At 40.8% G+C, this 20,845-nt stretch overlaps 1 protein-coding gene and 2 long non-coding RNA genes across 5 annotated transcripts in view; all 3 read right to left on the bottom strand.

Annotated features, from left to right (window-relative positions):
* Window positions 1-1,500: 1,500 nt before the first annotated feature.
* On the bottom strand, window positions 1,501-13,762 carry LOC138976333 (uncharacterized). 3 transcript variants are annotated; one of them, XM_070349203.1, is made up of 14 exons: window positions 13,610-13,762; window positions 13,148-13,199; window positions 11,956-12,061; window positions 11,053-11,238; window positions 10,468-10,597; window positions 9,241-9,382; window positions 8,679-8,779; window positions 6,032-6,173; window positions 5,020-5,173; window positions 4,460-4,584; window positions 3,556-3,673; window positions 2,972-3,091; window positions 2,297-2,387; window positions 1,501-1,582 (listed from the first exon to the last, which is right to left on the bottom strand). In XM_070349203.1, exons 1-14 carry the CDS (start codon window positions 13,656-13,658, stop codon window positions 1,569-1,571), a joined length of 1,530 nt encoding a protein of 509 aa, XP_070205304.1. In that variant the 5' UTR covers window positions 13,659-13,762; the 3' UTR covers window positions 1,501-1,568. The 3 variants fall into 3 exon arrangements, with proteins under 3 accessions (XP_070205304.1, XP_070205311.1, XP_070205313.1); XM_070349210.1 differs by having other exon boundaries at window positions 3,556-3,670; window positions 13,610-13,759; XM_070349212.1 differs by lacking the exon at window positions 11,956-12,061 and having other exon boundaries at window positions 13,610-13,753.
* Window positions 13,763-14,223: 461 nt separating this feature from the next.
* LOC138976359 (uncharacterized) lies at window positions 14,224-15,569 on the bottom strand. The gene is made up of 2 exons (XR_011458961.1): window positions 15,279-15,569; window positions 14,224-14,324 (listed from the first exon to the last, which is right to left on the bottom strand). It is a non-coding gene; the product is annotated as an uncharacterized lncRNA (long non-coding RNA).
* Window positions 15,570-17,125: 1,556 nt separating this feature from the next.
* The window catches only part of LOC138976326 (uncharacterized), a 14,494-nt gene continuing 10,774 nt past the window's right edge, over window positions 17,126-20,845 (bottom strand). The window contains exon 3 of the long non-coding RNA XR_011458946.1: window positions 17,126-20,845. This exon is cut by the window's right edge and continues 2,319 nt beyond it. This is a non-coding gene — a long non-coding RNA (uncharacterized lncRNA).

The raw sequence follows: 20,845 nt of genomic DNA, 5'->3' as shown, positions 1-20,845 counted from the left end.
AACATTTTGCATGTTTTGCTTGCTTGCTGATTGCTTTTTCATTTTCGATGTGTATGTTGTTGTTTTGTTTTTGTTTTTGTGTGCTTATTTTGTCATTGTGATGCTTGTTTGCTTGTTTGTTCGTTTGTTTGTTTGTTTGTCCGGTTGTTCTACTTGTTTATCATTTATTAGAATTTTGTATTAGAGGTAAGGACTTGTTGTAAGAAAAGGCGTAGCCTTAAACCTCTATCCTTGAAAAATAAAGTTCCATCATTATCATCATCTCTCCCTCTCTCCATCCCCCCTCCCCTACCCCCCCCCCCCCCCCCCCCCCCTCTGTCATAAACATTGTTAAACGCCAACAATGCCTTGTGTAGTTTTGTTTCTTTTCACCCTCACATGTGACCGCATGGGCATTGACCAGCATCCGACGAGATATCCTCATTTTGTTTCTTTACTGCTGACTAGCATTATAATGGTCGGATTGCATGCGTAGGAAGCACTGTACTTTGAGAACATCTTTCGTCGCTAATCATGTACCCGCGATGCGTCACTGAACTGTCTCTGGATATGACAACGATGTCTCATCGTGACTAGACATAGTTGATCATTACAAAGAAAATGTCACATCCCAGACGAGCGTTGCTACTAAAGTTAAAGGTTCCGCCCTTCTCGTGTCAGCCACAATGTGCACCACAAGGATTTGTTCAGGCGTTACATGGGGTATCGTCATCTTTCTACTCGGACACATACCAAAAATCAACAGCCTAATGCTTTATGTGCAAAATGAGATTTTTCCTGTGTGAATTGATTTCCCAAAAAGCTACTATTGTGTCAGTTAAGAAATAAAATCACCTAAAATAAAAGTCCCACTCTGCAACAGAGAGCATCGGGCTGTTGACTTTTGGTATAAGTCCAAGTTCATCGCATGAAAAAGCTTGACGAGATATGAAACAATGAGTCGAAGTGTTTTCCCAAGAAGGATTGAAAACAGCCAGTACTGTACGCGAAGTATAATGGACAAAGAGAAGCGACGTTGATGAATGTACAGTATTTCGTAAATCACACATACGTCAAAAATGTATCAACCACCCCAAAATCCCAATTTGCGTACACTCGAAGTTGAAGTATTCCATTTTTGAACATCCTTTCTGTCACCAATTTCACAGTTTGACATAATACATAGCTCCACAAGCAAAAGGTAACGAACGCATCTACGCATGTATGAATGCACTTACACAAGTAAGCGCACATCATTATTCTAATAATTTGCCTTGTCTTCTTCATTTGCACAGTCATGTTGTCCGAAAATGCTCACGTGTCTTTATACAGAAAACTTATCTTGACGTTCCCGACAGGAAATAAAGTCTACAGAACCAGTAAACCTCACGTCTACATGCAAACACACACACACACACACACACACACACACACACACACACACACCCACACACACACACGCACACACACACACACACACACACACACACACACACACACACACACACACACAGAGACGCATAATGTCCAGGATGAATTTATTTCACAAGAAAGCATACATTTTCTGGCTTTTTCCAGGGACACCTGGTTCAGCGGAAGGAACCTGAAAACAAGTCGCGTGAAGCGAAATCAATTCATTTAGTTGTGGTATTATCTGGATCAACTCACATTCAAAGTTTCATTAACATCTTTCGGGTGGTTTTCTCTGAATCGCTGTACACACACACACACACACACACACACACACACACACACACACACACACACACACACACACACACACACACACACCCACCCCGACCCTCGTCTTGATTCCTGGTCTTTCTAAAAGCATTTGATCTAAAGTTGACGAATTGTTTTTAGCCTTATATGATAGTGCACACACAAAATCAAGTTAGAAGGACTTCTTTTGTATTATCCCAAATACGATGTTAAGGCCATCAAAGGAGATGAGAATGCTAAACAACATAACAGGAACTGTGTTTTCTGAACGCACGTCGACCCGGCCCCAAGGTTTGTAGAACATATTCAACATAATGCGACATTCTGCCCTTCAAACGTATGAAATTACAATCATTAAAAAAAACACCCGATGCCATTCGATGACGATGTAGTTATAGTTTTTACGCGGTTTAGACATTATAAACTTTACACATTGTGCAAAATTCAAACACCCAGAAACGTGTGCCTGTGTGACAAAATGTGACATTGATTCTTTTAATTCCTTTTTGTTTTCTTTGGGAACAATTAAGGAGGGGGTAGAGGGGGGGGGGGAGTGTACATTTTTTTTATATTTCTTCACAAATGGCCATCGCACCTTTGAATACTCTGGAATTGTGTCCATGTGTCGGTGGTGTCCAATACGGCATTGAAGTACAGTGCGTGGAGGCTGTGTGGTGACCAGATACCTGCAGACAAAAAAGTTCCAGAAGATTGTATTAAAATGAAGTGTCGTGAAACATTAAGAGCAGACACTCAATGCAAAAAACATGATGGAGGACGTGACAACATTGATTAGTCAGGCAACATAAACATGCAATGTCTTTTACTGACAATGTTTTTGGAAACAAATACACCAAATGTGTAGAAGAAAGAACAAAACCCGCATAGAGTGTAATCTGTTTTGGTGACGCAAGAAAACAGACGTATATCAATTGAAGAACAAGAGCAAGAGATAAAGACGCCGAAAGCATCCCAGAGAAGTTGCCTTTGAAGGCATGAACACACACAATACATGTAGAATCAAAATACAAAGATACCCCCCCCCTGCACCGAAAACGGTATGTATGTGTGTGTGTAGTGAGTGGGGTTGGCCCTGTATATAGAAGCCTACTCGTGCAAAAAAATAACGATAATAACACAAAATAACAAGTGCAATTATAATACGAGACCAACAAGCACAGCAAAAAGAGAAGAAGAAGACGCGCAAAACACGACAAACAACAAAGAAATATCTGTCTGATTAGTGTGCAGTAAATCAAACAACACTCACAAAGACGGTGTGTCCCAGGTCATTGAGACCCTGTGTGTAGAGAGGAACACCCGTGGTGGCCAGTAACACGTTGTAGTCAGCACGGTCACCCATCAGGGGGTCACTCAGCGCCACGAACACCTTTCAACAATGTTAAATGCGTGGTCGTAGTGTTTCTTTATGCGTAATCTCTGTACCCTTCCCTCTAGGTCAGTATTGTACAAAACTGAAAATACTTTGCTTGAAGCCTAACAAATTATTGGTTTTATATAAACTTCCCCACGTGACAGTATAGCCAGTTACTAGCGAGTGGATGTGTCTCAAACACGTGTAAGCCATACAAGAACCACGTGTCGATTTTTAATCCCCGAAAAAGCAAGGGTATCCACTCTTTTAGAACGCATACGAATCCGACAGAGTTATTTCCGAAATTTGTCTATTCTCCTTGCATTTCATGTTTAGCTTTGATTTGTCCTAATTTGTGCACCTGATACCAGTGGAACTTGCAGAACAATTTCTAATAGTCAAAGAGGTTTCGGCTGCAAGACGCTTAAATACCAGAACACATTTAAAAAATATTACGAAAAAGTATCTGGATTCTGTACCTTGTAGTGACCTTCAGAAAAGTGCGTGAGTTGAACGTTGGAAGAGACAGTGTGTGTGTAGCCAGGCTGCCAGTCCCTCACGTCCACATCTGTCACTTGGGCCGCGTGCTGACTGCTGCTGAAACATGCACGCCTTGTACTGACTGCTGTAACATGCACACCTTTGTACTGACTGCTGTAACATGCACACCTTGTACTGACTGCTGTAACATGCACACATTGTACTTACTGCTGTAACATGCACACCTTGTACTGACTGCTGTGACATGCACACATTGTACTGACTGCTGAAACATGCGCACCTTGTACTGACTGCTGCTGAAATATGCACACCTTGTACTGACTGCTGTGACATGCACACCTTGTACTGACTGCTGTGACATGCACACCTTGTACTGACTGCTGTGACATGCACACCTTGTACTGACTGCTGAAACATGCGCACCTTGTACTGACTGCTGCTGAAACATGCACACCTTGTACTGACTGCTGAAACATGCACACCTTGTACTGACTGCTGCTGAAACATGCACACCTTGTACTGACTGCTGCTGAAACATGCACACCTTGTACTGACTGCCGTAACATGCACACCTTGTACTGACTGCCGTAACATGCACACCTTGTACTGACTGCTGTAACATGCACACCGTGTACTAACTGCTGAAACATGCACACCTTGTACTGACTGCTGCTGTAACATGCACACCGTGTACTAACTGCTGAAACATGCACACCTTGTACTGACTGCTGCTGAAACATGCACACCTTTGGTCATGTAAATTGAATTTATCTTTTGCTTGCTATACGAGTGACTGTTACTGCTATTGTCAAAGTAGATTCACAATTAAGCAATCATGTGTGTAACTTTCAGCACAAAATAACCAGGTATCTGAAAACTTACCCATGGGAAGACTCGAGTATAAAATAGAACTTGAGATGCTTCACGGGGGCAGCGTAGCCAGTGTTTTTGAACTCCAGGTGGAAACACAAGTTGTCGTCCACACGGGCAGTCTTAGGAAGGATGGCCTGGTGATATCATACAGCTAATTTAAACTTTACAGAAAGACGGCGGCGTACATAGCACAGATTAAGCTATAGCTACCACTTGTGGGGGAAAACCACTCTCTTTATCATGTAACAAAAATCAATCGTCAGGAAAACACCCCGTTTCATGATCACTATCTAAAATATCCGTATGCATAAGCCTCACGTGACCATGCATGTGCTTTAACGCCCAAGATGGTTGTGAGTTTGCATATGAAGATAGACATGTATACATGCAACTTCAAATGTAACAAACAAACAAACAGGCACAAGGTAGCCAAATCGTAATATATAAACATATGCATGTAACATGTACTCAAACACACGTTTACAAACATGCACACGGGTTCGTTCCCGAGCATTACAGGGAGGGTGGAAGAAGAGGGGGAGGGGTGGGGGGGGGGGGGAGGTTCATACCTTTTGAATGGTCAGCCTGTACCCGAGACGCCTGTGCACGTCTTCGTAGCAGCCTTGATTCTTCCACACGTTCAGCACGTCTCCGTTGTAGTCTTGGTTCAGGTAGGTCCAGTGAAACATCGCCAGCTCTTTCGTGGCAGTGGGACATTCGTGCCTACAACGAAAACCCCACACTTGAATGCAATTGTGATGTACAATACGAGCATGCTCTTTGGCATTGGCAGTCAGACTAAACACTGACACATTTTATTTTAACTATTTCCAATCGCAGACAATAATTATCATCGTATTTTGGTTCCACCAAAGACTGCCAAAAACTTCCAAGAATTGCCGAAACTTGAAGAAAAAAATCATAGCAACATTCTTGTCGATAGTTAGCAAGAGTAAATTTATAAGGACATAAGTCTTTAACGTATAGAGCTATCGGCGATGAGAACATTTGAGGCCGATACATCACCAGAAGATCGCAAAAAATTCAGTGAATAAGTAAAATGTCCCTTCTTAATTATTTCATTGTTACTTTTCTTGCTTAATTCACCCAAACTTCAAATCAACTTTCTGCAGACAGTTCTTGTCTTAGCTACTGATGAGATATATTCTTTCTAATCATGTTCTTGTTCTTTTAACTACCGCTGCTGCCCTTCATAGGGTTAGTTATGACTGAATGCCTTTAGCAACACAAAAATCACGACCACTGTTCTGTTATTTTCATGTCTCTACGAGGGCTGTCCTTTTAAGGTAATTGGTACTCTCCAACATCTACAATACAATACAATACAATAATCTTTATTCATCTCTAAAAGAGAAATTATACAAGCTTGACTGTGTGTCTGTAAAATCAATCAATTAATCAATCAATGATATTACTGAAAAGACAAACATAAGAAAAGACGACCATCTCCAAAGAGGTACATTATCTCAACCGCATTAATTTCACGGTGATAAAAAAGCATTTAGTTTTCAAAATGTTTGAGAAAACAGTAGAACAAGGGGACAATCTTCCCAGGGGTACCTATGATTCGTCGTGACTCCACACGTCTCGCCACCCATGATGCAGTACCGGGTATCACTTGCCAGATAGGGGTACTCTACGGCCTTGTCGCTGTAGGTACCATAGTCTGTGTCAGACGCCAGGAAGCAGTCGTTGTGGTGACCTACCAGTAAAAAAGGCACTGGGTCAAAACTGAATAGGAGTAATACATCTAGCTTCGACAAGATTTGGTCGTTGGCAACATATATTAGTGTAATCGAATATGTTTTAATAAAAAAAAAAGACAACAATATGTTGGCTCTCAATCTCACCTTCGGGAAACAAAATTCAGCACTTAAGTCTAAAAAAAATTAAATGTCCCCGCCGGCCAAAGACCCCCCCCCCCCCCGCCCCTATTCTCAGTCCACCATCCGTCCGCCATCCCCACCCCCACACACTCCTGAAAGGCTGCTCCTCGGATCGATTATTTTCTTCAAGGAGTTATGTTTCTCCGGAGGACAGTCGCGTTCCTCACAAAGAAGAAGGTTCTTCAGCCTGAAATCCGCACTGTGTTGCTCATTGTTTGCATGTGACACAGTTGAATACGAAATACATCATATATATATATATATATATATATATATCCCATGAGCTGCTTTTTTGTCTCTGTAATGATATTATGGGTATATATGTTGTATTTTTCGGCTTCAATAAATACATAATGGGCTCAAAAAAATATATCATAGTACCGATTCCGGTTTGGCCGAGGAACTATACTTCTGCCTACACTTGACACTGCACCGAACATGTTTCAGTGGATTGATGAAGAGCATTGCTCACATGGCTAAACAAAAGAAAACACAACATTCACAGAGGACAAAACCATGATACGTATCTGTGGTATGCGATACAATAAACAAAGCGTTTATCTTTACGCTTTGGGTGCAGGTCGAGTAAAAAAAGAACAAAAGCGAAGAATCAACTGATAGTGACAGCAAACGAACCTCGCTGTTCATTTGAGGTGAAGCTAGAGTAACCTCCCTTCCTCCGTGTGTTCCAACAAGCAAAGATGCACTGTTACGAGTGTACCTTTTTGACTGGCCGCTTCGCTTCGTCATCCAGCACAGGCTGTTTCATCCATTTTTCGAGCATGTCCAACTTTTTTGCTTTACACTGACGTAAGTTCATGGTTATATGAAAGTATCCAAGAGCTCAGCAAACGTGTATTTCATCCTGATGGAGTAAAATCAGTCCAAACGGTATTCAACACGCAGTTTCAAGGAGCAGCCATTACACCGTTTTAGACAGAATTGACGCTACCGGTATGGGTTGATTAACGCAAGCACGATCGAACAAATTAACTAAGAGATATATTTCACGAACATGAAATGACTGCTTAAATCTAAAGGAAGTTATTCAGTAAAATGTTAGTTTATTTTCGCAATTCTACACTCCAACACAAAAATTAAACTAGAATTGGGATCCGAGTTAACCAAACCGGTGTTGGCAACGGTAGCCTGAAACTGTGACCTTGGACGGACTCAGAACCTAAATCGAAACTGTCTTTGATTCAATGAAAACTTTCATTGTGTGTGCTTTCTTTACTATCTTGAAACTAAAATGCATTCAAAAGCAAATCGAACAGTGGTTTGAATGTAGATTTAACACACATTTACGGATGCACTTGTTTGCACTTCATTTCTTCGGCGACGTGGCTATAGCATGGGGTAGTGAAGAGGAACACACCTCGCTGGCTCACCTATTTTACACACCACAGACAACTACAGTGCTTTATTGTGGTCCACGTTGTCTTTGGTGTACGCATGGGATATACAGCTTACAACACTCGTGTTTTTTTATATGGCTTGTATTTCAGTCAAGACCCAGCGGGAATATCATCGGGATTCACTCGCCAGAGGCTCGTGAATCCCTATGATATTCATCCGCTGGGTCTTGACTGAAATACAAGCCATATAAAAAACCACTCGTGTTGTAACCTATATATAAGAAGAATAACCCGAGGAACACTATCATACAGTGTCGTCTATGCAGAGGGCCTACCGCAGAAATGTGGTTTTCTCTTTTGCATAGAAGTTTGAGAGTTCTTCTCTGTTTTATGCCAAGAGACTGCCTGATGAGAGCTTCTCAGCTCGAAACCGGTAGCAGTCTTGGCTAAACAAAAACGGACCTTTTCAGGTTCAGCACTCTATGAGAATGCCCTTAAATGCACTTACGGGGAATTCCCAATCCATTGAGGTTGTGGAACTCTCCTCGGGTTATTCTTGTTCAGTGTTGCAATCGGCTCCGAAAGGGTTTGATTCTCCAGTAGGCTGTCTGTGAAGAGTTCTTTCTAGATCTAATTCTTACCCCCTCCCCCCACCTCTTCCATTACCTCTAGTGTGCTCCCTGCTTTCAAAATTCCACTAGTTGGAATGTAGGCGGTGGAGACACACACAGAGTAAAGGATGATCTCCCTTGCTCATGTATAATCTCTATGCATTCTCGCTCTTGACGTCATTCTATATTTAACTTTTCTTGAAAAGTACAAGCGATCGAGTGCACATTTTGGCATTTTTAGCAGCGCTCTCATTATAACTTTATATATATATATATACGGCGTAGTTAACGCATCTAGAGCCGTGTAAACGTTCCAAAGACCTAAATTTAAATGAAAGAAGATTATGTTGACCTGATCTTGCGTTGTCGTTCCCACTCTGCATGTCCTGCCGTTTTGCAGGCACGGTTCCAATTGCGTGCATTTTCTGCTGTGGGGTGCGAAGCTGAATTTGGCTGCAAGAAAAATATCAAATCTTCACTCAGAGTTTGCTGTTCTTGTTTTGGATTATGGGGAAAATAGAGACTAGTCATCTCTTTTTGTCAAAGCGGTTTTAAGGCAGGTCTATTGATTCTACAGGACTTTCCTTGCGTGGTGTGCACACAACGTTAATGGTTTGCTGATGAAAGAGTCGATTATTTGCATAGGTGATGTCGACTTTTTGCGTTTTGGCACGAGCCTATATGATACATTCAAAATGTCCGTTATTTATGAATTTTATCTCCTTGCCTTTTTCCAAAATCTCACAACCCCTTTTTGTTTGCCTCTTCTCTATGTCTATCTCTCTCTCTCTCTCTCTCTCTCTCTCTCTCTCTCTCTCTCTCTCTCTCTCTCTCTCTCTCTCTCTCTCTCTCTCTCTCTCTCTCTCTCTCTCTCTCTCTCTCTCTCTCAGCTGTTAATTCGCTGTGGAACTGACATAGATTTAGGAGCAGCATGAAGCAGAGCCAGGACAACGTCCTTGCGGTCTCTCAGTGCCTGTGATGACAGTCCTGTGGCGGGGTCGTGACCGGGGGCGTCGAAATTTGCCATTCCGAAATGGTCCGTATAGTACCACTCGCCTGAAATAAACAAATGTTATATAGATAATTTGAGATACCTTGGTACTTGGTTTTTCGTATCAAGATCTTTTTATTTTAAGATAAACCGTTTTCTGGTATGCAGATCACTATCATTTTGTGTACAAGAAATAAGTGTTGGTGAATAATGTTAACGCCTTTCGACGGTACGACATTTTAACTTCGTGCAGTTCTTCCCCTTGACTTTTACATGGCGACATAACTGCCTGGTCTATTACCGCGACTTTCCACAATAAAGTGTCGATTTACTCAATCTATGGATTCTCAGATTCGATATGGAAGTCGGAGAAAATGTGGTTACATATTAGCTGGTGAATGTTTGATCTGTTTAGAAGAGTTGTTTGATGTAAATATTTGTGTTGTCAGGGACGAGGGTTAGTGTAACACTGAAGATCCCCTCCTACCCCTCCCCCTGCATGCTATGAGCGATATAAGCAGCTGGAGTTTACATGAGAACTTGCCAGGTGGTTTTTGATGGATACTGTAAGGTGCACTTTGCCTTAAAGACACACGTTTTAACAGGCAGCTAGCCTAATCAGTCCTGTCATGACACGCACACACATACATTGGAATACATGCAACATAACGATCAAAATACGATCAAAATCTTTTGAAATAGATAGGGGATCATCGAAGTTTCAGAGGGCTCCGAAAGAGCTATAAGAGCACCTGCCTTTATTGCATGTTACATGGCAGTGTGGCTCAGGATACTATCTCAAGGCGTTTTCCTTCCACGCCGCATGAACAATTCTTGCTTAGAACATGCATATTTTAAACAAGAATCTGCAGTTTATGCCATGCATGATGACTGACGCTGTGTCGTCATCAATAAACACTAAATGTATGTAGAACAGATTATCCAGCAGGATGACCATGTGACCAAAACTACATTTCACTGGAATGGGATTCGAAGAGAAGGCTGCTATCGAGAACAATACGACAACAATATTTTCAAATACAGCACATGAACACGTGTATACGTCTTGTTTTGTTTTAGTGAGGGAAGTGCAACAATGCGACGAGGGAGCGTGTTTACATTGACTAAACTTGGAGTACGTAACACTTACCCCAGGTCCCGATGAAGCCAGCTTCAATGGAAGTGATGACCCGTTCATACTGATGGAAGATGGGCTTCAGCTGACTGATGTGACGCAGTACCATGCTCTTGCTCGCATCACCGTACGGTGGGGGCTGCCTCTGAGAATAATTAAACGAACAGAACAACGTGAGCTTGCATAAGCAGAATGTGTAACTGTGCTTTTGAACATAGTAGTAAGTAGCTGATACAATGTCTGTTATGGAGTTTATTTTCAGAGCGGTATTTGTAACTGTTAACAACTTAGCAACACGAATCACAGCCTCTTAGTTACTGAGCAACTAAATAACTAAGAACATACTAAATAAATCAACTCAATAACTAACTTAACATTCACTAAACCTGCCTTCATGTATTTTTGATTCTGGATTTTGGAACGTAATTTTAACTTGCTAACACACAATCTAACAAACTAGCTCAGACATTAGCCTATTTTGTCTATCGTAAAACGGCTATTTCTGAAAAATAAGAACAAAACATAAGTTTACACAATACAATCACCATACCAAGAGCTACTAACTATACGCATCCAAGAACATACACATAGCTTGCTTACCAGTGTCAGCGTGTAGCAAAAGCGGAGGACAGCAGTGAAGCCAGCGCTGTCCACCACGTCCAGATCATGGCGAATCTTGTTCAGGAAGTCCGTTGAGATGGATGAAGACACAAAGCTGTCCAGCACGAACACTCTCAGCACCAGCGTTACGCCATTGTTAGATCGCAAGTGATCCAGGAGCGATTTCTGCACAGCAGGTGTTTATTTAAGAATGTGTTAAAATGGTGAAGACTGCCTTGTTTTTACAGATAACGCCCCTTTTATGATGAGTAACGTCAGGACAGATAGAGAGAGAGAGAGAGAGAGAGAGAGAGAGAGAGAGAGAGAGAGAGAGAGAGAGAGAGAAAGAGAGAGGGGAGAGAGAGAGCGAGAGAGAGAGAGAGAGAGGGGAGAGAGAGAGAGAAAGAGAGAGAGAAAGGGAGAGACAGAGACAGCAACAGAGACAAAGAGAGAGACAGACAGACAGACAGACAGACAGACAGACAAAAAGACAGACCCAACATTTACTTACAAACACGTTGATATTTAGATGTTTATACACCTATTTGTGCAACAATTGTTTTTAATAGCTAGTACCTCATACTAAACATGTTTTTTTCTGATGTAGAATTAATTTGAAGAAACTTTATAAGTAAGGTTACTAAAGCAAAGATAAATATTAAAAGACTTAATATCACAGGAGACTTGGTATGAACCGGTACATGATGCTGAGCTGCGCATGTGTAACCTGACTCCAGGAATACTTGTCTTACGTCAGTGTTGCTTTTGTGTACAATTTGGTTTTCAATTTGCAGTAGAAACATTGCTTTTGATATATAAATGCTTTTGGGGGGGGGGGGGGGGGGTGTAATGTCAAAATACTGTTTAGTTGTACGAAGCGCTATGACAATTAAAATATCTCACGGTGAGGGGGCTGTGGTGACTGGCCTTGGTTTCGGTGTGCCCGAGAAAACCACGATGAGGATTCTCCACGTGCTCGTGAGATTCGTGGTACATCTTCACCGTGTACCTTTGAGTAGGTCAACATATAGCTTGGACGATTTACTTTCTCCTGCCTCCTCCTCTTCCTCCTCCTTCTTCTCATCTCCAAGATCATAATCATCATCCTAACCCTCATCATGTTCTCCTTTTTCTTCTCCTTCATCTATTAACGGAACATCATTACTCTATTGTAATGTGCTACCCAATATCACCACATTACCCGAAGCACTTTTTCTTCCTGTCCTTTACTAAAAACAAAACAAACATCAACTAAAAATACTTACCGCACAAACGAACGCCCCCCTCCCCCCCCCCACCCCCCTTAAGTAGGCTAAGATTAATGTCTGTTCTGCGTGTTGTGCAAAGCCAAACATGGCACGGACATTTAGATTTGTCTCACTGGCAAGCTTTTCAATTGTTCTTTAATCGCTTGATAATTATCCTCAGAAAAAAGTGTATTTTTGTCCTAGAAAGTGATATTTGAATTAATTATGTTCCAAACTGTCCATATCTTGTTACCTTTTGGAGAGAAAAAAAACCGTGTTGTTTTGGGGAAACATTCATTTTCCAGAAAAACAAAGATAGAATTTTGAAGTATGCTTTATTTTACTCTAAACAAGGTCCTAGACCAAATAACGGAGCCGTTTTTTCATATTTATAAACCGATTTTGTTTCCTGGGTAGATATCATAGGCACACCAGAATTGTTAAAATCACTCCTGGGTGATCACCACTTCTGGTGACATTAAACTAAAGCAAGAAGATTGGACAGTTTATCTAGGTGATGAATATTTCCCAATGACGGCACTAATGCTTAAAAAAACGATTCTGAGAAAACAACGTCAACAGTTTTCAAAATATTTTCAAATATAAAAAACTACTTTGAAAATAATAATGTTTGGTGTTCAAAGTACCTAAAAATGCTCAGAACCCAAACACGTTTTTGGACCAACATTTTGTGCCATCTCTGGCCATTTGTGCAGTTCGTCTGATGCAGTCTATGTAATTATTATGTGAAAGTGGTTTGCTGTTACAAATCTTCTTATCATCGAACATACTTTAACCTCAAAATACTACCGTGGATATGACAGATTAGAACAGGACTATGTACATACGTGCTTGAAACGGTGTGGGAATCTACACAGGAGGCACATCCGTCAGCGTTTGCTGAGGAGAGATAAACAAAAACAGGACACTATGCAGTTTCTTTGATAGAGTTTCCGAAAGGTGCATGAACAGCCTGCAAAATTGACAGCATTTATACATATCGCAAGAATTGTCAATTGTTGGTGAATGCGCAGTAGCGTGAGGGATAGTAACAAACAAACACAATCAAGCAAACAAACAAACAATAGCAAACAAATAATAACAATACTCTAAACAAAGACCATGCAAACAACAACAAAATCAAACAAAAACAAAACAAGAGAAAATGGCTTTTACATTACATTTATGAACACTGCCGGGAATATGCTTAAACCATATTTGCCTGCTAGCTGATCACGTTTTCAGAATGTCCTATCAAAGCATGGTTGAATTTGAAACCCTGCGAAAAAGACATACTAAAATCGACTTACCTGCTTGAATCCAGAGACAGATAGCTATTACTCCGCCGAGAACAGACATCCTTTATGCGTCTTATTTTCAATACAATATGTTGTATGAATGGCGAGCCTTAGATATATGACCAGGATATGTGTGGTTTTATACATATGAATAGGTGTTTGCTGGTTCCGGTTTCCCTGCGGGTATCCACTACATTGAGAAAGATAACGCCCAGATATGAGTAGCGTGGCTCGTCAGATATTCTGGTGTGGTTTCATGCAGTACACCCCCCCTCCCCCCCCCCCCCCCCGTGTGTGTGTGTGTGTGTGTGTGTGGGTGTGGGTGTGCGCATGTGTGTGTGCGCGCATGTGTGTATGTGAGCGTGTGTGTGTCCGTGTGTGTGTGTGTGTGTGCGTGCGTGCGTGCGTGCGTGCGTGTGTGTGTGTGTGTGTGTGTGTGTGTGTGTGTGTGTGTGTGTGTGTTATCCATACGAGGTCTTAAGTCCTTGACAGGCATATTTAAGTTATGTAACTGGTGCAAGAGACACATATAGCGAAGTCTAAACACATGGTGAAGTTTTATAACAATACAAGAACGGATTCCAAAGTCAAAATACAGGTTGAGTTTTTGGAAATAAAACACAGAATATGTTTCCCCTCGTTTATTTCTTCTTTCGTGAATGTTGCTGTTTTTAGCTAGCTGGACTCTTGTCAGACACCTTTCTCATCTCAAGAGTTCAATGAGAACCTGTAACACAGAAAAGCAATGAAGTAGCTTATCATTCATAGACTAATTATTTTATTTCGTAAACATGCAAGATACCACACATTGTGTTAGAAGAACGTTAGTAAACCACTCTGAATCACATAGAATTAATACCATGACATACACTGTTCTTTGACCCGAACTGCAAGAAAACAAGTTTCTTGAAGGCACAGATGGACACGGTGTCTGCAGCCCATAGTTATAGTCATCCAATTCTGGCCGGTGGCTGTACTCAGCGGCACAATGCTTTTCGTTATGAACGTATTTCTTACAAATAAAAATACAAAATAAGAAATGAAAATCAAAACACAAATAGACTGCTAACGTTCCAACATTCAGAATAAAAAAACTCAAGAAAGGTAAGTTGTTGGAACGTTACATTTTTGACAAAACAAAACGTTACGTTCACAAATATAACGACCAAGCGGGTCTTTTAAGTGCACAGACAAACACTAATTACACAACATTTATCTTGACAAAATGATCAGCGGCTTGCAGTGAAGACACCAATTGTAATTAGTGTATGTTTGTGCACTTCAAAGACCGCTGAGTCGATATATTTGTGAACGTAACGTTTTGTTTTGTCAATAATCAAACCTTCCAACAACTTACCTTTCTTGTTTTTGATTCCGTATTCCTTACACTCAACAGCTACATGAATACTCTGCAAAATCAAAGACCTACTATTCACACAAATAACTCAATTCAAAGCATGCATCGTTGACCCCATTCTGATGGCTTGGATGGCCTACGACCATTACTTTTTATGTAGAATCCTTCGCCCAGAACACATTTTGAAAATCTAGCATAGCCAAGAACACAGAAGAAAAAGTACACGAACCACATCGTTCGGATTGTGTAGTCCAAAGTAATATCAGGGAAAGGTTATTTCTACCAAGTAAATATATGAAAACAGATGTACGTATTGTAACTCACCTTTAAATACCCTAGAGTATCTTCCCTCGGGTGGTGGTTTCCACGGTGACAAAACCAGACAGTTTGAGGGGGCAGTGTGATATCCAGATATCTACAATTCACGGCAAAAAGTTGTTGAGTGACTAAAACTACAGGTATAACACCCCTCCTGTCCCCCATCTGGATCTGTTCAGGTAACCAAAGCATGCCCCGAGTGATACATCCAGGTGGGTGATAGAGAGGGGTAACTAAGTCTCGAAAAACGTTATTGAACTGAGCGCTTTGCACTTCCTTCATTAAATAATTCTTGAATTACTAAATAATTCTCTCATTGCTATGTAATGTTTATATGATAGCTTGATTTGTAATAATACTGCTAACAACAACAACAACAACAACAACAACAACAACAACAACAACAACAACAACAACCAACAACAACCAACAACAACCAACTACAACCAACTACAACCAACAACAACCAACAACAACCAACAACAACCAACTACAACCAACAACAACCAACAACAACCAACTACAACAACCAACTACAACCAACAACAACCAACAACAACCAACTACAACCAACAACAACCAACAACAACCAACAACAACCAACTACAACCAACAACAACCAACAACAACCAACTACAACCAACAACAACCAACAACAACCAACTACAACCAACAACAACCAACAACAACCAACTACAACCAACAACAACCAACTACAACCAACTACAACCAACAACAACCAACAACAACCAACTACAACCAACAACAACCAACAACAACCAACTACAACCAACTACAACCAACAACAACCAACAACAACCAACTACAACCAACAACAACCAACAACAACCAACTACAACCAACAACAACCAACAACAACCAACAACAACCAACAACAACCAACTACAACCAACAACAACAACAAGAACAACAACAACAACAACAACAACAACAACAAGAACAAGAACAAACAACAACAAGAACAAACAACAACAACAACAACAACAACAACAACAACCATTATTAGTGAGTACTTGTGTCGCGTTATTAAACGAAACCATTTCATTGTATAGAGTGAATGCGCTAAACCGGTCAGCGTACTCCAGAAGTTACATGTTATGCAGCCAAAACATACAGTCATTCTCCATAACGCTATATCCCCGCCAGGCACCTGCATCCTGTTTATTTCACAGTGACGGCGGTGTAATTATGTTGTACTATCCAGCTGGGCGATGGCTTTGAACATTGCAATATTAGTTGTCCCCGCTAGGCCGAATCGGTGAAAGGAGACACCTGAACCTACTTAGTCTACCCAGCTCCTTACTCAGCGACAGCGTTTTTCTCGGTGAAAAAAACACATTCTAAGAACACTACTAGCCTATCCAGCTAGGTTATGGCTCTGAACACTGAAAAAACATGTGTTCATGAAACACGCACACACACACAGGCGAAATGGGTTTTGTATGCCTGAAAACTGCCGCTGGAAATAAAATCGAAATTTGGGATTTATCTGCAATTCACTCACACACACACACACACACACACACACACACACACACACACACACACACACACACACACACACACACACACACACACACACACACACACACGCGCGCGCGCGCGCGCGCGCGCGCACGCACGCACGCATGTACTCACGCACGCGCACACACACACACAGAATCGCACAGACTGACACACGTTCAAAGCCTGCGCGGTATAGTATTCTGTTCAAAAAATACTTTCCACAAAATAGACGTTGTTGTCTTGATTCGCACAGCAAACAAGCCATTATAACAGAATGTTCGAGAATGTTGTCAAGTTCCTGGTTTCATGAATTTACTGTAATATATATATATATATATATATATATAGAAATAAGGCCTGTTGTGAGATTTTCCATGTACCTATGTGTTACGGGGCATTTCAGTTATGGGGCATATAAATATATACATATATCCGAAATATTACCTTTTGTGGGTATATATGCCCCAAAAAGATATATGCCCCGAAAAAGACATGTATAGATTAAAATAAATATTGCCTGTTATGGGGTTTCGCATTTGTCATTTGTGTATGAGCCAAATTAAACAATATTATCCCTCCATGTTCGACAGAACATGAGGTCCAGCAGACTTTATCTGTGTGTGTGTGTGTCTGTCTCAACTAAATGGCGTGCGTGTTGTCAAAGGTCGCCACACTTTGTGCTCAGAAGTGTACAATTGGGGGCACAATTCAAGGGGCATTCAAGGCCGATTAGTCCTAGTTGAAGAGAGTAATCGTCAGTATTAATACGCCAAATCATACATTAGCCATTTATAACTAAACATAATAATATTGTCATGCTCCTGACTCCAAAGATTTTAGTGTATTGCCCGTCTTCCAACCTTATAAATATTTTGTTTAGCTAACAATATTCAAATGGAATAAAACTTCACAGAGTAGAATTGTCTACCCTACCAATGTGAACAAAGTTTTATTCTATTTGCGCGTTGTTAACAGCGATCATGGCGTAGCAAGTCGTTTTTTTTCTCGGAAGATCATCTTAATCTTAATTTCCGACATGTACGCTCACAGGGTGACATTCAGACAACACAACACGCAAGGTTAAGACACACGTATCATCGTAATGGTTTAATTCAAGAAAACACATGAAAAACGTAACTGTCTGGCGTTTGGCAAAACATGTTACAAATGCGGATACAAAAATCATTTTGCAACACATTGCAAGAGCAAGAAAAAGGTACATGCCATGCAGGACACGACACAGATACAGAACAAGAAGAAGATCTGTACGTAAGTACTCTGTCAAGCACTAAAGTAAAAGACAATGAGCTGTTCGTCACAACAGATGTAAAGGGGGTCACAGTCAAATTTAAGGTTGACACGGGGGCACAGGCCAATGTCATGCCCAAAACTGTTTTCAAACGAATGAAAAACAAAACAGCCCTCAAAGACACAAAAACAAAACTCACAAGTTTTACAGGAAACAAACTCAGCACAACCGGAGATCAAGTATGTAGGTCACATCATTGGCAAACAGGGTATCAAACCAGATCCAGATAAGATCAAAGCGATATAAGACATGCCAAAACCTGAGTCAAAGAAAGAACTGCAAAGACTACTGGGTATGAGCAACTACCTAGCCAAGTTCTACCCAAACATGACAAATACAACAGCACCACTCAGAAAGCTGTTACTGAAAAATGTAGAGTGGCACTGGGAACATGAACATGACAAAGCACTCATGGAACTCAAGAAACAGTTAACTTGTTCACCAGTTCTCGCACACTACAATCCAAACAAACCTGTCAAAATCACCACAGACTCATCATCTGTAGGGATAGGTTGCGCACTTATACAGGATGATAAACCAGTAGCGTATGCTTCAAAAGCACTTACAGTTACACAAACTGAGCAAAACTATGCACAAATTGAAAAAGAAACACTAGCCACTGTGTTTGCCTGTGAGAAGTTACATCAATACATATAATGGAAAACAGTGCGAGGTTGAAACAGACCACAAACCAATAGAAAACATCTGGAGGAAAACATTAAACCAAGGATACAAAGACTCATGTTAAGACTACAGAGATATGACCTGATCATAAAATACAAACCTGGGAAAGAGATGTACATTGCAGATACACTGTCAAGAGCAACACCCAAAATGCAAAGACAAACATCTCAGGAAGAAGAGATTCTGAATGAACATTGCAATCATTTCATGCAAAATATTCCAGTCTCGCAAGACAAACTTGAGGAAATAAAAAACAAGAAGGGCAAAGCCCATACGACTCACATGCTTGACCTTGACCTTTAATAACTAAACCTAGCAATGACATCATACACTAAGAACTGCTTTACACATTTTTCCTACCAAAATACATGTGACCTTGACCCAAGGTCAAGGTCATCCAAGGTCATGCAACACAAAGCTGTTAATTCAAGACATAGGAAGTACAATGGTGCTTATTGGCTCTTTCTACCATGAGATATGGTCACTTTTAGTGGTTCACTACCTTATTTTGGTCACATTTCATAAGGGTCAAAGTGACCTTGACCTTGATCATATGTGACCAAATGTGTCTCATGATGAAAGCATAACATGTGCCCCACATAATTTTTAAGTTTGAAACAGTTATCTTCTATAGTTCAGGGTCAAGGTCACTTCTAAATATGTATACAATCCAACTTTGAAGAGCTCCTGTGACCTTGACCTTGAAGCAAGGTAAACCAAACTGGTATCAAAAGATGGGGCTTACTTTGCCTTATATATCATATATAGGTGAGGTATTCAATCTCAAAAACTTCAGAGAAAATGGGAAAAATGGGAAAAATAGCTGTTTTTTAGACAACATTTATGGCCCCTGCGACCTTGACCTTGAAGCAAGGTCAAGATGCTATGTATGTTTTTTGGGGCCTTGTCATCATACACCATCTTGCCAAATTTGGTACTGATAGACTGAATAGTGTCCAAGAAATATCCAACGTTAAAGTTTTCCGGACGGCCGGACGGACGGACGACTCGGGTGAGTACATAGACTCACTTTTGCTACGCATGTGAGTCAAAAAACCACTAGAAGACACTGAGATGAACCAACTCAGAAAACAAATCTTCAAAGGATGGCAGGCAAACAACCATGAAGTAGACAAAGACATTAAACAGTACTTTCAATACAATGAAAAACTGAGCACGATTGATGGTTTGATCTTCAAAGCAGACAAAATCATCATTCCAAAAACAATGAGGAAAGAGATGCTCAAAAGAACACATGAAGGTCATCTGGGCATGGACAAATGCAAAAACCGAGCAAGGCAGATAATGTTCTGGCCCGGTATGTCAAAACAGATAGAAGAATTGTTTCAAAGTGCAGTACATGCATCACACAGAGAAACAAACAACAAAAGGAACCACTGATCAATCATGATATTCCAAATGCACCGTGGCAAAAAGTAGGCACAGACTTATTCCACTGGAGTGGTCATGATTATACTTGCTCGTCTTTCTTTCTTTATTTGGTGTTTAACGTCGTTTTCAACCATTCAAGGTTATATCGCGACGGGGGAGATGGGATAGGGGAAAGGGGGGAGATGCATGGGATAGAGCCACTTGTTAATTGTTTCTTGTTCACAAAAGCACTAATCAAAAATTTGCTCCAGGGGCTTGCAACGTAGTACAATATATGACCTTACTGGGAGAATGCAAGTTTCCAGTACAAAGGACGTAACATTTCTTACATACTGCTTGACTAAAATCTTTACAAACATTGACTATTTTCTATACAAGAAACACTTAACAAGGGTAAAAGGAGAAACAGAACCTGTTAGTCGCCTCTTACGACATGCTGGTTAGCATCGGGTAAATTCTTTCTCGTCCCAACCAATATGGGACTCCCCCTAACCCGCGGGGGGTATACTTGCTCGTAGCTGACTACTACTCAAAATTTCCAGAGATAGCTCTACTCGCAGACATAAAGAGCAAGACAGTCATTTCACACATGAAATCTATCTTTGCCAGACATGGCATTCCACAAGAGGTAGTTTCAGACAATGGGACACAGTACACCAGT

The sequence above is a fragment of the Littorina saxatilis genome, linkage group LG1, assembly GCF_037325665.1.
Source record: "Littorina saxatilis isolate snail1 linkage group LG1, US_GU_Lsax_2.0, whole genome shotgun sequence".
Lineage (NCBI taxonomy): Eukaryota > Metazoa > Mollusca > Gastropoda > Littorinimorpha > Littorinidae > Littorina > Littorina saxatilis.
Note: the sequence above shows the minus strand (reverse complement) of the source record. Positions and strands in the feature narration are given on the sequence as shown.

Bases quoted from the DNA above. Each gene is read 5' to 3' on its own strand.
- LOC138976333 (XM_070349203.1), bottom strand. From the start codon at position 13,658: ATGTCTGTTCTCGGCGGAGTAATAGCTATCTGTCTCTGGATTCAAGCA. The intron at 13,200-13,609 runs GTAAGTCGATTT...ATCTCTCCTCAG, and splicing joins CTGTCTCTGGATTCAAGCAG to CAAACGCTGACGGATGTGCC. The intron at 12,062-13,147 runs GTATGTACATAG...ACCTACTCAAAG, and splicing joins TCCCACACCGTTTCAAGCAC to GTACACGGTGAAGATGTACC.